Genomic DNA, 14862 nt, shown 5'->3' on the forward strand with positions numbered 1-14862 from the left:
GTGGTCAGTGTTTCAATTCCCCGCTGAGCCCCCACAGGAGAAGCTTAAAATTACACCATTCTCATTGGAATCAATAGGGGGTCCATGTAAGGACATATGGGGTCTTTTTTGCTTTTGAGGGTTCTATATGGTCCCACTGATCAGCTGCAGCCTTTAGTATTACATCAGGGGGGACATCAATGCGGGGGGGTGTATATTTTTTTATTTATAATGAACCATTTAGCATTTAAGAAGAATGGAATAACTCCTTTAAAAAGGTTCTGACCCCAAGTAGCCAATATTTGCTTTTATTTTATTCCCGCCGCTCCGCTGAGTATTTCAGTTTTTTTTTTTTTTTTTAAATCCGCCATACGGTTCCGGAGATATCGGCCTTTGTACTCAGTGCTAATTCTTATGATCTGTTCCTAGGGGGCGTGACTCACAGGGCAATTATGCAAATGAGTCTAAAGTCACACCCCTGAGGATCCTGTAAGCCACGCCCCATTGCAAAAGCCCATAACCACTAAATAAAAAGACCCATATCTCTGGAACCGTATGGCGGATTTTAAAAAAAACTAAATCCAAAATACTCAGGAATGTGGTGAGAATAAAATGCAGCGCCTTGAAAAAGTCTTCATACTCCGTGAACTTTTCCACATTTTTTTTAGCTACACCAGCAAACTTAAAGGGATTTTATGTGATACTAACACAAAGTAACATCTATTTATGAAGTGTAAAGGAAATATTTTGTTTTCTAAATATAAATCTGAAAATTGTGCAGTTCATTTGTATTCAGCCTCCCCTGGGTTAATACTTTGTAGGACCACCTTTCACTGCAATTACTGCTGCAGTGTTTTGGGGTCTGTCTCTACCAGCTTTAGTCTCAAGTCTTTTGCAGCCTCTAACATGTTTTCTTCCAGGATTGCCCTGTATTTAGCTCCATCCATCGTCCCATCAACTCTGACCACCTTCCCTGCCCCTGCTGAAGAAAAGCCTCCCCACAGCAGGATGCTGCCACCATGTGTGATGGTGGGGGTGGTGTTTTCAGGGTGATGATCAGTGTTCATTTTCCGTTTTGCATCTGGTTCCAAAAGTTCTCCTTTGGTTTCATCTGAGCAGGGCCCCTTTTTCCACATGCTTGCTGCGCCCCTACATAATGGTAAATCGTTATAGCGTATGTTGGCGATATGTGAACACTATTCGCAGAGTCTCATAATGGTTCTACATGGGAAGACTCACTTTTTTTCATATCTTTAATTTGGCAGACTCCCCATATATATACAGGAGCCCTCTTATGGCCAGAACCTGTCATAACATTTTCCTGCTAATATAGGATTAATAATATGACTGTCCAGATAAAGGTCGTACAGCCCGGCCTGACTCTGCCCTCCACTGGTTAGAAAATATTACAGACCCCGACCAATACCCATTGTAGCAATGAGGACTCTGTAGCAAAAAGTAACAGACACCCAAGCGTTCAATTTCCTTGCAGCGCCTCCACAGGGAAAATAAAGCATTACACCGTGTCCATACATATGAATTAGGAATGTTTATTAAATTAGGAATTATTGAATTAGGAATGTTTATTAAATGGAAAGAGGGAGGCATATCTAAAGAAGATTATAATGCAGTCTGCAGATCCTGCAGGGCACGTATCAGGTTAGCTAAAGCTGACAATGAATTAAGGCTTGCAAGAGATGTCAAAAGCAATAAAAAAGGATTTTGGGGGTATGTCAAAAGTAAAACAAAAGTCAAAGATGCTATAGGATTTTTACAGGATGAAAATGGAGAAATGGTAAGAGAGGATGTTGAGAAGGCCGAACTTTTTAATTCCTATTTTGCATCTGTTTTCTCTCAGAAAGAAAATGTAACATCAACTGATTTTCACTGTCCTTTTAAAGGAATAGAAGAATCCAAGTTATCTGTAAACAGAAAGATTGTGAGGGAATATTTAGCTAATATAAATGAGTTCAAGTCTCCAGGTCCAGATGAATTACACCCCAGAGTACTGAAGGAGATCGTAGAAGAAATTTTAGAACCACTCTCCATAATCTTTGAAAATTCTTGGAGAACAGGAGAAGTCCCAGAAGACTGGAGAAGAGCAAATGTTGTTCCTATCTTCAAAAAGGGGAAGAAGGTGGACCCAGGGAACTATAGGCCGGTGAGTCTGACTTCTATACCAGGAAAGATCTTTGAACAAATTATTAAACATCATGTATGTAAGTACCTGGATAAGAATGAAGTGATTAACCAGAGTCAGCATGGGTTTGTAACTAACAAGTCATGTCAGACTAACTTAATTTCCTTCTATGACAGAATCACTGACTGGGTGGATCAGGGAAATGCTGTAGATATAGTATATCTTGACTTCAGCAAAGCATTTGACAAAGTATCTCACACCATCCTTATTGAAAAAATTACCAAGTATGCAATGGACCAGGCAACTGTTAGGTGGATTCATAACTGGCTTAGTGATCGGACTCAAAGGGTGGTTGTAAATGGCTTCACATCCAGCTGGATGAATGTCTCAAGTGGGATACCACAGGGCTCTGTCCTGGGACCTGTATTGTTCAACATCTTCATCAATGATTTAGATGAAGGAATTGAGGGTAAACTGATTAAATTTGCTGATGACACAAAGCTAGGAGGGATAGCTAATACTAGAGAAGAGAGAGAGAGGATTCAAAAAGACCTAAATAAACTGGAGCAGTGGGCAGCAACCAACAGAATGGTTTTTAACAGGGAAAAATGCAAAGTACTACATCTGGGCAATAAAAATGAAAAAAGCATATACAGAATGGGAGGAATAGAGCTAAGCAACAGTACATGTGAAAAAGACTTAGGTATACTAATAGATCATAGACTGAACATGAGTCAACAGTGTGATGCAGCAGCAAAAAAGGCAAATACAATTCTGGGATGTATTAACAGAAGCATACAGTCTAGATCACGTGAAGTCATTATCGGTCTTTACTCCTCTTTGGTCAGACCTCATCTGGAATACTGTGTACAGTTTTGGGCACCACATTTTAAGAAAGACATAGACAAACTGGAACAAGTTCAGAGAAGAGCGACCAGAATGGTGACTGGTCTGCAAACCATGTCCTATGAGGAACGGTTGCAGGATTTGGGAATGTTTAGCTTGCAAAAAAGAAGACTGAGAGGAGACTTAATAGCTGTCTACAAATATGTCAAGGGCTGTCACATTGTAGAAGGATCATCTTTATTCTCATTTGCACAAGGAAAGACTAGAAGCAACGGGATGAAACTGAATGGGAGGAGACACAGATTAGATATTAGAAAAAACGTTTTGACAGTTAGGGTGATCAATGAGTGGAACAGGCTGCCACGAGAGGTGGTGAGTTCCCCTTCAATGGACGTCTTCAAACAGAGGCTGGACAGACATCTGTCTGAGATGATCTAGTGAATCCTGCTTTGAGCAGGGGGTTGGACCAGATGACCCAGGAGGTCCCTTCCAACTCTACCATTCTATGATTCTCTATGATTCTAGGAAGTCTTCTCCTGACCTCCACCAATTCCAGCTCCTTCCATCAGACCGTGAGATGGTGAGAAATGTGTTTCTACCTCTCCAGGGTCCATTTTTGGTGGTTTCACTCTAGTCCGGGCAATGCTTGGTATCATGGATGGTGAGGTCAGGCTTGTGTGCGGCTGCTCGGCAATGGAGACCACAAGACATAGGGCTTCTAACAGTTCTTGGGTCGTCCTCACTTTCAGATGAAGTTTGGAACTCGATTCTGGGGCTAAAGAAGGTATTTATTGATGGATGTGGCAGAAATGGCAAAATAGAAGAAACAGAAGGGGTGCACTTACTTTTTCACATGCAGCATATCAAGTAGATATAAATATAATTGCAAAATTAGAGGGGTTTCCAACATCAACGAATTTTGGGCTATCGATCCACTAATGCCATAAACATCAGCGAGGTCCTAACTGCAGCCACTATAATCATATGTGGGTCTGGGCCGGAGGAGGAGGTGAGCTGTGACATCACCTATTGTGAATAGTGGATCTTGTGTTATCTACTGTATACAGAGGTGTTATCAGTCATTGAACAGGAGGAGGAGGAGGTGAGCTGTGATGTCACCTATTGTGAATGGTGGATCCTGTGTTATCTACTGTATACAGAGGTGTTATCAGTCATTGAACAGGAGGAGGAGGAGGTGAGCTGTGACATCACCTATTGTGAATAGTGGATCCTGTGTTATCTACTGTATACAGAGGTGTTATCAGTCATTGAACAGGAGGAGGAGGAGGTGAGCTGTGATCTCACCTATTGTGAATGGTGGATCCTGTGTTATCTACTGTATATAGAGGTGTTATCAGTCATTGTACAGGAGGAGGAGATGAGCTGTGACATCACCTATTGTGAATGTTGGATCTTGTGTTATCTATTGTATATAGAGGTGTTATCAGTCATTGTACAGGAGGAGGAGGAGGTGAGCTGTGACATCACCTATTGTGAATGGTGGATCCTGTGTTATCAGTCATTGTACAGGAGGAGGAGGTGAGCTGTGACATCACCTATTGTCAATGATGGATCCTGTGTTATCTACTGTATATAGAGGTGTTATCAGTCATTAAACAGGAGGAGGAGGTGAGCTGTGATATTACTGATTTTGAATGGTGGATCCTGTGTTATCTATTGTATATAGAGGTGTTCTCAGTCATTGTACAGGAGGAGGAGGTGAGCTGTGACATCACCTATTGTGAATGGTGGATCCTGTGTTATCTACTGTATATAGAGGTGTTATCACTCATTGAACAGGAGGAGGAGGTGAGCTGTGACATCACATATTGTGAATGGTGGATCCTGTGTTATCTACTGTATATAGAGGTGTTATCAGTCATTGAACATTCACAATAGGTGATGTCACAGCTCACCTCCTCCTCCTGTTCAATGACTGATAAAACCTCTATATACAGTATATAACACAGGATCCACCATTCACAATAGGTGATGTCACAGCTCACCTCCTCCTCCTCCTGTACAATGACTGATAACACCTCTATATACAGTAGATAACACAGGATCCACCATTCACAATAGGTGATGTCACAGCTCACCTCCTCCTCCTCCTGTACAATGACTGATAACACCTCTATATACAGTAGATAACACAGGATCCACCATTCACAATAGGTGATGTCACAGCTCACCTCCTCCTCCTGTACAATGACTGATAACACCTCTATATACAGTAGATAACACAGGATCCACCATTCACAATAGGTGATGTCACAGCTCACCTCCTCCTCCTGTACAATGACTGATAACACCTCTATATACAGTAGATAACACAGGATCCACCATTCACAATAGGTGATATCACAGCTCACCTCCTCCTCCTGTAGAATGACTGATAACTTTTATATACAGTAGATAACCTATTGTGAATGGTGGATCTTGGTCATCTACTGTATATAGTCAGTATTGTTAGTTTATGGAGAGCTGAGTGACCACCACTGTAACCATAGCAACAGTCTGGAGCTACAAGTAATCCAGGGTCCCTCATGTGCACACAGATCCCACCTGCTCTCTCGGGGTAGCAGTGCCCGCTCCGCAGCTCATCCATTCTGCTCTTATTATTTTCTAATATCTCAGCTGTTTTGCAAACCCGATCTATTTTTTTCAGACCCCCCCTACTACCTCCCTCAAAAAAAAAAATAATAATCTGATTCCATGTTATCCCGCCGGTGTCCACCAGGGGTCTGCTTTATTCAGTGGTGGAATTTAGCGAATGTTCCATTTCTCTGCAGCGCCCCCGCAGGGGAGGAGGAGTACTACACTGTCCACAATGAATTGGTGTCATCCTGTGAAAAGTGTGGACAGAGAGAAACGCGCTCCCCAGTCCGGCTAACAGAGATAGATAGGAGCTAGGACCCCCACCCTGTGTTATTGGGGGGTCTCTCCTGCAGAGGTTTGCTGCACTCTACCTCTGTGGATGGTCTAGGAAGACCCCAGTTTGGGGTTCTGTCCCTGGGAAAGTTGGGTGCCACCAATGTGCCCGGATCAGAGCTGCCCCCCAGCTAGTCCACAGCCGGGACTAGCGCTGGGCTACCGGCAGATGGCGCCCGCTGAGCTCTGTCTGTGCTCCCCGGAGGTGGTCGCTGTCGGGGTCGTCCCCGGAGGTGGTCGCTGTCGTCCTCCTTGTAGCTGGAGTGCTGTGTGCAGACGCTGATGCCGGCTCCTTCCCCAGCACTGCTTATATATACACAGGGCTTGTACCGGCAGCGCAGGGGGTGTCCGGCCGCCGGAGCCCCCGGTGCAGCCTCCTCCGGGGGCAGCTGCCATCAGCACCGCGGTCAGCTCCCGCCGCCGCCCTGTGCAGGCACCGGAGCCGGGAGGAGGAGCCGCCCCCTCTGCCGTGCAGTGGTAGGAGCCGGATCACAACAAAGGAGGAGAGCGGCAGATAAAAGCCATAGAAGAAGCGGAGGGAGCAGCGCAGGCGGCAGCACCGCCAGTACCGGCAGCACCGGCACCACTGACAGCACCGACACCACAGAGAGCACCGGCAGCACCGACACCACTGACAGCACCGACACCACAGAGAGCACCGGCAGCACCGACACCACTGACAGCACCGGCACCACAGCCAGTACCGGCACCACTGACAGCACCGCCAGTACCGGCACCACAGAGAGCACCGACGGCAGGGAGCTGGCGCTCTACTCCATCACCAGGTCCAGCAGGGAGCCCGCAGCAGCCCCGGCACAGCCCCCGGCTCCAGGTAAGCACCGGGGGATGATAACGGGGACGGCGGCAAGTTCTGACAACTGTGTGTGACTGTATGGGGGTCACTGGGTGACTGTATGGGGGTCACTGTGTGTGACTGTATGGGGGTCACTGGGTGACTGTATGGGGGTCACTGTGTGTGACTGTATGGGGGTCACTGTGTGTGACTATATGGGGGTCACTGTGTGTGACTGTATGGGGGTCACTGTGTGTGACTGTATGGGGGTCACTGGGTGACTATATGGGGGTCACTGTGTGTGACTGTATGGGGGTCACTGTGTGTGACTATATGGGGGTCACTGTGTGTGACTGTATGGGGGTCACTGTGTGTGACTGTATGGGGGTCACTGGGTGACTATATGGGGGTCACTGTGTGTGACTGTATGGGGGTCACTGTGTGACTGTATGGGGGGTCACTGTGTGACTGAGGGTATAAGGGGCAACTATATGTGACTATGGGGTATATATAGGTGTATGTGTGAGGACAGGGGGAGTCATATGTGACTGTATGGGGATATCTATATATGACTGTATCTATATATGTATGTGAGGATATAGGGGGCAGCTATATGTGACTGGGGTATATGTGTGAGGATATAGGGGGCAGCTATATGTGACTGGGGTATATGTGTGAGGATATAGGGGGCAGCTATATGTGACTGGGGTATATGTGTGAGGATATAGGGGCAGCTATATGTGACTGGGGTATATGTGTGAGGATATAGGGGGCAGCTATATGTGACTGGGGTAATTGTGTGAGGATATAGGGGGCAGCTATATGTGACTGGGGTATATGTGTGAGGATATAGGGGCAGCTATATGTGACTGGGGTATATGTGTGAGGATATAGGGGGCAGCTATATGTGACTGGGGTATATGTGTGAGGATATAGGGGGCAGCTATATGTGACTGGGGTATATGTGTGAGGATATAGGGGGCAGCTATATGTGACTGGGGTATATGTGTGAGGATATAGGGGCAGCTATATGTGACTGGGGTATATGTGTGAGGATATAGGGGCAGCTATATGTGACTGGGGGTAATTGTGTGAGGATATAGGGGGCAGCTATATGTGACTGGGGTATATGTGTGAGGATATAGGGGGCAGCTATATGTGACTGGGGTATATGTGTGAGGATATAGGGGGCAGCTATATGTGACTGGGGTATATGTGTGAGGATATAGGGGGCAGCTATATGTGACTGGGGTATATGTGTGAGGATATAGGGGGCAGCTATATGTGACTGGGGTATATGTGTGAGGATATAGGGGCAGCTATATGTGACTGGGGTATATGTGTGAGGATATAGGGGCAGCTATATGTGACTGGGGTATATGTGTGAGGATATAGGGGGCAGCTATATGTGACTGGGGTATATGTGTGAGGATATAGGGGCAGCTATATGTGACTGGGGTATATGTGTGAGGATATAGGGGGCAGCTATATGTGACTGGGGTATATGTGTGAGGATATAGGGGGCAGCTATATGTGACTGGGGTATATGTGTGAGGATATAGGGAGCAGCTATATGTGACTGGGGTATATGTGTGAGGATATAGGGGGCAGCTATATGTGACTGGGGTATATGTGTGAGGATATAGGGGGCAGCTATATGTGACTGGGGTATATGTGTGAGGATATAGGGGGCAGCTATATGTGACTGGGGGTAATTGTGTGAGGATATAGGGGGCAGCTATATGTGACTGGGGTATATGTGTGAGGATATAGGGGGCAGCTATATGTGACTGGGGGTAATTGTGTGAGGATATAGGGGGCAGCTATATGTGACTGGGGTATATGTGTGAGGATATAGGGGCAGCTATATGTGACTGGGGTATATGTGTGAGGATATAGGGGCAACTATATGTGACTGGGGTATATGTAGGTGTATGTGTGAGGGTACAGTAAATAACTGTAAGTGCAGCTATCAGGATATAGGGGGCTATATGTATCTGGCGGTATAGGGGGCACTATGTGTATGTATCTGTGTATTGGGGTAACTATCTGTGTATATCAGGGCATAGAGGGGGCTATAAAGTTGTAAGTATATATGGGTATAGGCAGGGAGTGTATGTATATGCTGTATATGAGGGTATAGGGTGCAGCAGTCTGTATGGGGTGTCTGTACGTGTCCTATAAGGGTGCACACTGTGTATACAAGTGAGTGCATGAGGCTATAGGGGCAATGTGTGTTGGTGAGTGAATGTACAGGGCTGTGGGGACCCTCTGTATCAGGTATAGGGGGCTATATGTATCTGGAGGTATAGGGGGCTATTTGCTTGTGTCTGTGTGTATGAGGGTATGCGGGTGTACGGTATATAAGAGCACTGGGGACACCTATGTGTATACATGTGCGGCTGTATGGAGAGATGGAGGTCGCTGTATGTGTCTGTGTATGGGGGTACAGGGGGGCTGACCATACACATGTGTGATGTATAGGGGCGCTTACTGTTTATGTGTCATTGCATGGGGACTATAGAGGTGCCGGTGTAGGTATAGGGGGTTATTATCAGCGTATAACTGTGTATACAAGCATCTGCGGGTACAGGGGCTGATATCTGTATAGGTAGATATATAAGGACATACAGGCGTGTGCCGTGCGGGGGTCATTGCTCAATGTATACGTTTATATATGTTTGGATGTATATGGGGGTTTATATGTAAAGGTGCATGTGGATATATGTAATGTATAGTGAGGAAGTACACGTATAAGTGTGTGTATATATATATATATATATATATATATACAGTGCTGTACATACTGCAGACTGTAATAGGAGGCAGCGGCAGAACGTCTCGGGATACGGGCTCTGGTGCTCTGCGCTCAGGGACTATAGCGCTCTGCCTGTACCTATCGGTCACACGGGGCCACAATAATCCCACAACGTTCAGTGTCAGTGCGGGATAATAATAGTGCAGAATACTGACCCTATAATACCGCGTAACACTGTAATATATATATAATACTACGGGAACTCCACCACTAATAACACTACGAGCGCCAGAGCTGCGGAGACGCTGGAAGTTTGTGAGAAGTGCAGCCTCCTTTGTCTACAGAGTCACATGGATGGTATAATGGGGGCTCCACTGCTTTATAGAGGGGCCGAGTCTCATGGATGGTATAATGGGGGCTCCACTGCTTTATAGAGGGGCCGAGTCTCATGGACGGTATAATGGGGGCTCTGCTGTTTTATATTTTCCCTCCTAGTTAACCAATATATACCACATTTTTAATTTTCGGGGCAAATCTGACCCAAGATTAATAAACCGAATCTCCTCTGTGCCTGGATATAAAGTCCCGGTATAATGTCCCCCGATATAATGTCTTTATACAATGAATATAGATATAATGTCGCTATATAACATCGCAGTGCAGATCTCTGTATATTGTCCCGGGATATTCTGTATCAGGATAAAATGTCCTAATGTAGCACCTCAGTATAACGTCTTTGGATACGATATCTCGGTGTATACTCTGTCTTGGTGTACACTCTCTGTCTCAGTGTATACTCTCTATCTCGGTGTGTCCTCTCTGTCTCGGTGTATACTCTCTGTCTCGGTGTATACTCTCTGTCTCGGTGTATATACTCTCTGTCTCAGTGTGTACTCTCTGTCTCGGTGTATACTCTCTGTCTCGGTGTGTCCTCTCTGTCTCGGTGTATATTCTCTGTCTCGGTGTGTCTCTCTGTCTTGTTGTATACTCTCTGTCTCGTTGTATACTCTCTGTCTCGGTGTGTCCTCTCTGTCTCGGCTTATACTCTCTGTCTCGGTGTGTCCTCTCTGTCTCGGCGTATACTCTCTGTCTCGGCGTATACTCTCTGTCTCAGTGTGTCCTCTCTGTCTCGGCGTGTCCTCTCTGTCTCGGCGTGTCCTCTCTGTCTCGGTGTATACTCTCTATCTCGGTGTATATACTGTCTGTCTCAGTGTATACTCTCTGTCTCGGTGTATACTCTCTGTCTCGGTGTATATACTCTGTCTCAGTGTATATACTTTCTGTCTCGGTGTATACTCTCTGTCTCGGTGTGTCCCCTCTGTCTCGGTGTATATACTCTCTGTCTCGGTGTGTCCTCTTTGTCTCGGCGTGTCCTCTCTGTCTCGGTGTGTCCTCTCTGTCTCGGCGTATACTCTCTGTCTCGGCGTATACTCTCTGTCTCGGTGTATACTCTCTGTCTCAGTGTATATACTCTCTGTCTTTGTGTACACTCTCTGTCTCAGTGTGTCCTCTCTGTCTTTGCGTATACTGTCTGTCTCGGCGTGTCCTCTCTGTCTCGGTGTGTCCTCTCTGTCTCGGTGTGTCCTCTCTGTCTCCGTGTATATTCTCTGTCTCGGTGTATACTTCCTCTCTCGGTGTATACTCTCTGTCTCAGTGTATATGACGCGCCCCTGGGCCTGTGTCGCGCTGCGTTGCGCACGCGGGAGCTTACCCGGATCTCTTTAGGATTGTAGTCTCGTGGCGGTGATCCGGTCCGTGCCCAGGGAGTCACACTAAGTGGCGGTCTATGGCAGTAGATGTTAACTTGATCGACTACGCCACCCGTTGAGTGCGGCTTCATTGAAGCCGCCGCTGCAGAACAGTCCACTGAGGCCAGGTGTATGAGAATGTGCAGCGTGGTGGTATAACCCCCAACGGGAGGGGTATGGCCTCAGGGCAGCAGGGATAGATGATGGGGGTGATGGTGGTACACGAGCGCAACAAAGACAACTCGGAGTCTTGGTGGTGCAGTTCAGGGTCTTTACTCACGGTTACTCGGTTACTGCTCCAGGCCACCGCTGCAGAGGTGGCCGCCTGTGTCGCGCTGTGCTCACCAGGTGAGGGGCTCGGTTAACTCCCAGGTCTTTCTGGAGTGCTTTGCAGGACCCCCTTTTATGTCCCCTGTCTCTGGTCTTCAACCCCACTAGTGACCACGCTTATGTCCAGCTGCCTCGGACCTTCTTGGTGGGCAAACGTTGGCCTGCGTTTCCCAGGTCCTATGTGGTGCCTTTCTAGCGGGTGTGGTGAGGGGCTGCTCCACATGTAATGTCGCAGCCTCCGGTTCTTAGTTGAGGGTAGTTTCTCTCCTCCACTAATTTGGGATCCGGTTCCCATCTTCTTGACCTGACCCCCCTACTCAGGTAGCGGCGGGCGTGTGGTGGCTACCAGCCAGTCCACACCCCTGGGGTCCCCTCTGTCCTTCCTGGAGCCCAGTCTGCTCCTCTTCCTCCTTCTTCCCTCCTCCAGGCTCAGGCCTCCTGACAGGGCCTGCCTGTGGAGCAGAGCCCATAAAGCAGCTCTGCTCCCTGTCTTCTCCTCTCTCAACTCACTTTCCAAGATAGTGCCTCCCTTTATACTCCTGTACAGAGTGCACCCAGGATCTACTTCCCCCACGCACACACTACCGGGTTCCCTTCTCTAGGTGTTCCCTCCCCCCACTCCAGCCAGGGACATGCTCACTCGTGCCTGCATAACTAATGGGAGCACCGTCGAGCTGTCCCCCGGAAATGTGGTGTAGTGCATGTGGGTGTTAGGGTCCTGAGCCACACTCCATCCTTACCTGGAAGTGAGATATCGCACATCTGGGTGAGATGCAATACCTCTGTAGCAACCGAACCCTCGGGGTGCTGCATTCCCCCCTGGCAAAACCCAGCACGTCCGCGGGCTGGAACTGAGCAAAAGACAGGGTATACATTAGAACATGCAAATTTTTCATAAACAACAAGTATAACAGGTATCAACATTCAGTTTCCCTTTATGGGAACGGCTCTCTCTTAAACGGCATAAGTGCATATGTACTGTTCTGGAACTCTTTTTCATAGTAACACATTCTAGCATATAAATTTTTCATATAAAACATTTCTAGCAGCAGATCCATGAAGAAGTCTCTTTATAACAGGTCACAGTTTATTCTGCAACCAGGTGTCCATTTTCCTAAAACAGGGAGACGTAACCAGGTAGGGGTCTGTCCTGCCCCGAGTCCTTAACAGTCTTTTAGTCCATCCTGGGTTACGCTCCACTAACTGTACAAAGGATTCCCGGTAAATCCACCAAGGACTCCTATACATTACTAGAAACACATAATTATTTACAGGATATGGCCGCTCTCAGTCCTCGGCCAGGTAGGGGTGGCTGTTCTCAGTCCCCAGCCAGTTAGAGGGAAAAGGGGGTGGCTGTTCTCAGTCCCCAGCCAGGTAGGGGGTAAGGGAAACAGTTCTCTTTCTGTCCCAACGGGGACCACACTCTTAGTGGAAACAGTCCCACAACAGTCCTTATACCCGGTCGGGTAACTATTTACATCTCCTCTTTTACCGTTTACGATTAACGGTGTGCTCCACACGCTCCTTTCTCTTTCTCAGGTTCAGACCCGTCCGGGCCCTCTTGGTACTCGGGGTCTGAGTGGTACTGTTAATGACGCCCGGGGTCAGGGGGTGCGACTTTGGGCCTGGGCGCGGGCTAGTGGTGGCAGTGCCCAGGTCTGGAGGGCTCGGCTGCAGGGCTTGTTGCGGGTTCTGGAGCAGGTCTGCGTCTGCAGCGCCCGGGATCGGCGGCTCCACCGGGTGGCCCGGGAGCAGGCTGACGCTGGCAGCGTCCGGGACAGGGAGACTCCTCTTACCTGCTCCCGCGACCGCTCCTGCGTCACGCGTCTTCTCCTGGTGCTGGTCGGGGCCCGCGACGGCTGGGGCGCTGCCGATGCTGGGCAGCTTAGTCTGCTGCCGGTCCGCCATCTTGCTGTCCGTTCCTGGTGTCCTCCTCCCCCCTGGTGGACCGTGGCCTACCTGGTGATGATCCTCTTCCGTAGGCCGCGGCTCCGCAGTTGATCATCAGGGTCGAGGACCTTCCGTCGCGCTCCAGTGACGTCGGCGTCTGCTGGGCTCCTTCCAGGACCTTACGCAACGTCGGGACGTGAGGCGGGGCTTCAGTTCTCGCGCGCTTTCGGAGTCCACGCCCCTCTTCTTCCCGCGCGGCGTCCTCAAGATGGCGCCCAATGGCGGGAAAACTCCACAGATGGCGGGAAGAAGGCTGAAGATGGCGCCGGATGGCGGGAATCTTCACGGATGGCGGGAAGAAGGCTGAAGATGGCGCCGGATGGCGGGAAAACTTCACGGATGGTAAGTTTTAAAAGTCTCTTTTTCAGGCACGCAGTACCCGGTGGTTGCGGGCACGAAATCCTGCCGACTACGCCAAAAGTTGACGCGCCCCTGGGCCTGTGTCGCGCTGCGTTGCGCACGCGGGAGCTTACCCGGAGCCGGATCTCTTTAGGATTGTAGTCTCGTGGCGGTGATCCGGTCCGTGCCCAGGGAGTCAGACTAAGTGGCGGTCTATGGCAGTAGATGTTAACTTGATCGACTACGCCACCCGTTGAGTGCGGCTTTGAAGCCGCCGCTGCAGAACAGTCCACTGAGGCCAGGTGTATGAGAATGTGCAGCGTGGTGGTATAACCCCCAACGGGAGGGGTATGGCCTCAGGGCAGCAGGGATAGATGATGGGGGTGATGGTGGTACACGAGCGCAACAAAGACAACTCGGAGTCTTGGTGGTGCAGTTCAGGGTCTTTACTCACGGTTACTCGGTTACTGCTCCAGGCCACCGCTGCAGAGGTGGCCGCCTGTGTCGCGCTGTGCTCACCAGGTGAGGGGCTCGGTTAACTCCCAGGTCTTTCTGGAGTGCTTTGCAGGACCCCCTTTTATGTCCCCTGTCTCTGGTCTTCAACCCCACTAGTGACCACGCTTATGTCCAGCTGCCTCGGACCTTCTTGGTGGGCAAACGTTGGCCTGCGTTTCCCAGGTCCTATGTGGTGCCTTTCTAGCGGGTGTGGTGAGGGGCTGCTTCACATGTAATGTCGCAGCCTCCGGTTCTTAGTTGAGGGTAGTTTCTCTCCTCCACTAATTTGGGATCCGGTTCCCATCTTCTTGACCTGACCCCCCTACTCAGGTAGCGGCGGGCGTGTGGTGGCTACCAGCCAGTCCACACCCCTGGGGTCCCCTCTGTCCTTCCTGGAGCCCAGTCTGCTCCTCTTCCTCCTTCTTCCCTCCTCCAGGCTCAGGCCTCCTGACAGGGCCTGCCTGTGGAGCAGAGCCCATAAAGCAGCTCTGCTCCCTGTCTTCTCCTCTCTCAACTCACTTTCCAAGATGGTGCCTCCCTTTATACTCCTGTA

At 48.9% G+C, this 14862-nt stretch overlaps 1 protein-coding gene across 1 annotated transcript in view; it reads left to right on the forward strand.

Annotated features, from left to right (window-relative positions):
* Positions 1-6007: 6007 nt before the first annotated feature.
* Positions 6008-14862, forward strand: part of DISP3 (dispatched RND transporter family member 3) — a 167312-nt gene continuing 158457 nt past the window's right edge. Inside the window, exon 1 of the mRNA XM_073657231.1 lies at positions 6008-6728. Within this exon, the coding sequence (XP_073513332.1) occupies positions 6179-6728 (550 nt within the window). The 5' untranslated portion in view covers positions 6008-6178. The remainder of the gene's footprint in view (positions 6729-14862) is intronic.

The sequence above is a fragment of the Phyllobates terribilis genome, unplaced genomic scaffold (genome assembly GCF_046119375.1).
Source record: "Phyllobates terribilis strain yellow unplaced genomic scaffold, ASM4611937v1 Scaffold_12__6_contigs__length_324123572, whole genome shotgun sequence".
NCBI lineage: Eukaryota > Metazoa > Chordata > Amphibia > Anura > Dendrobatidae > Phyllobates > Phyllobates terribilis.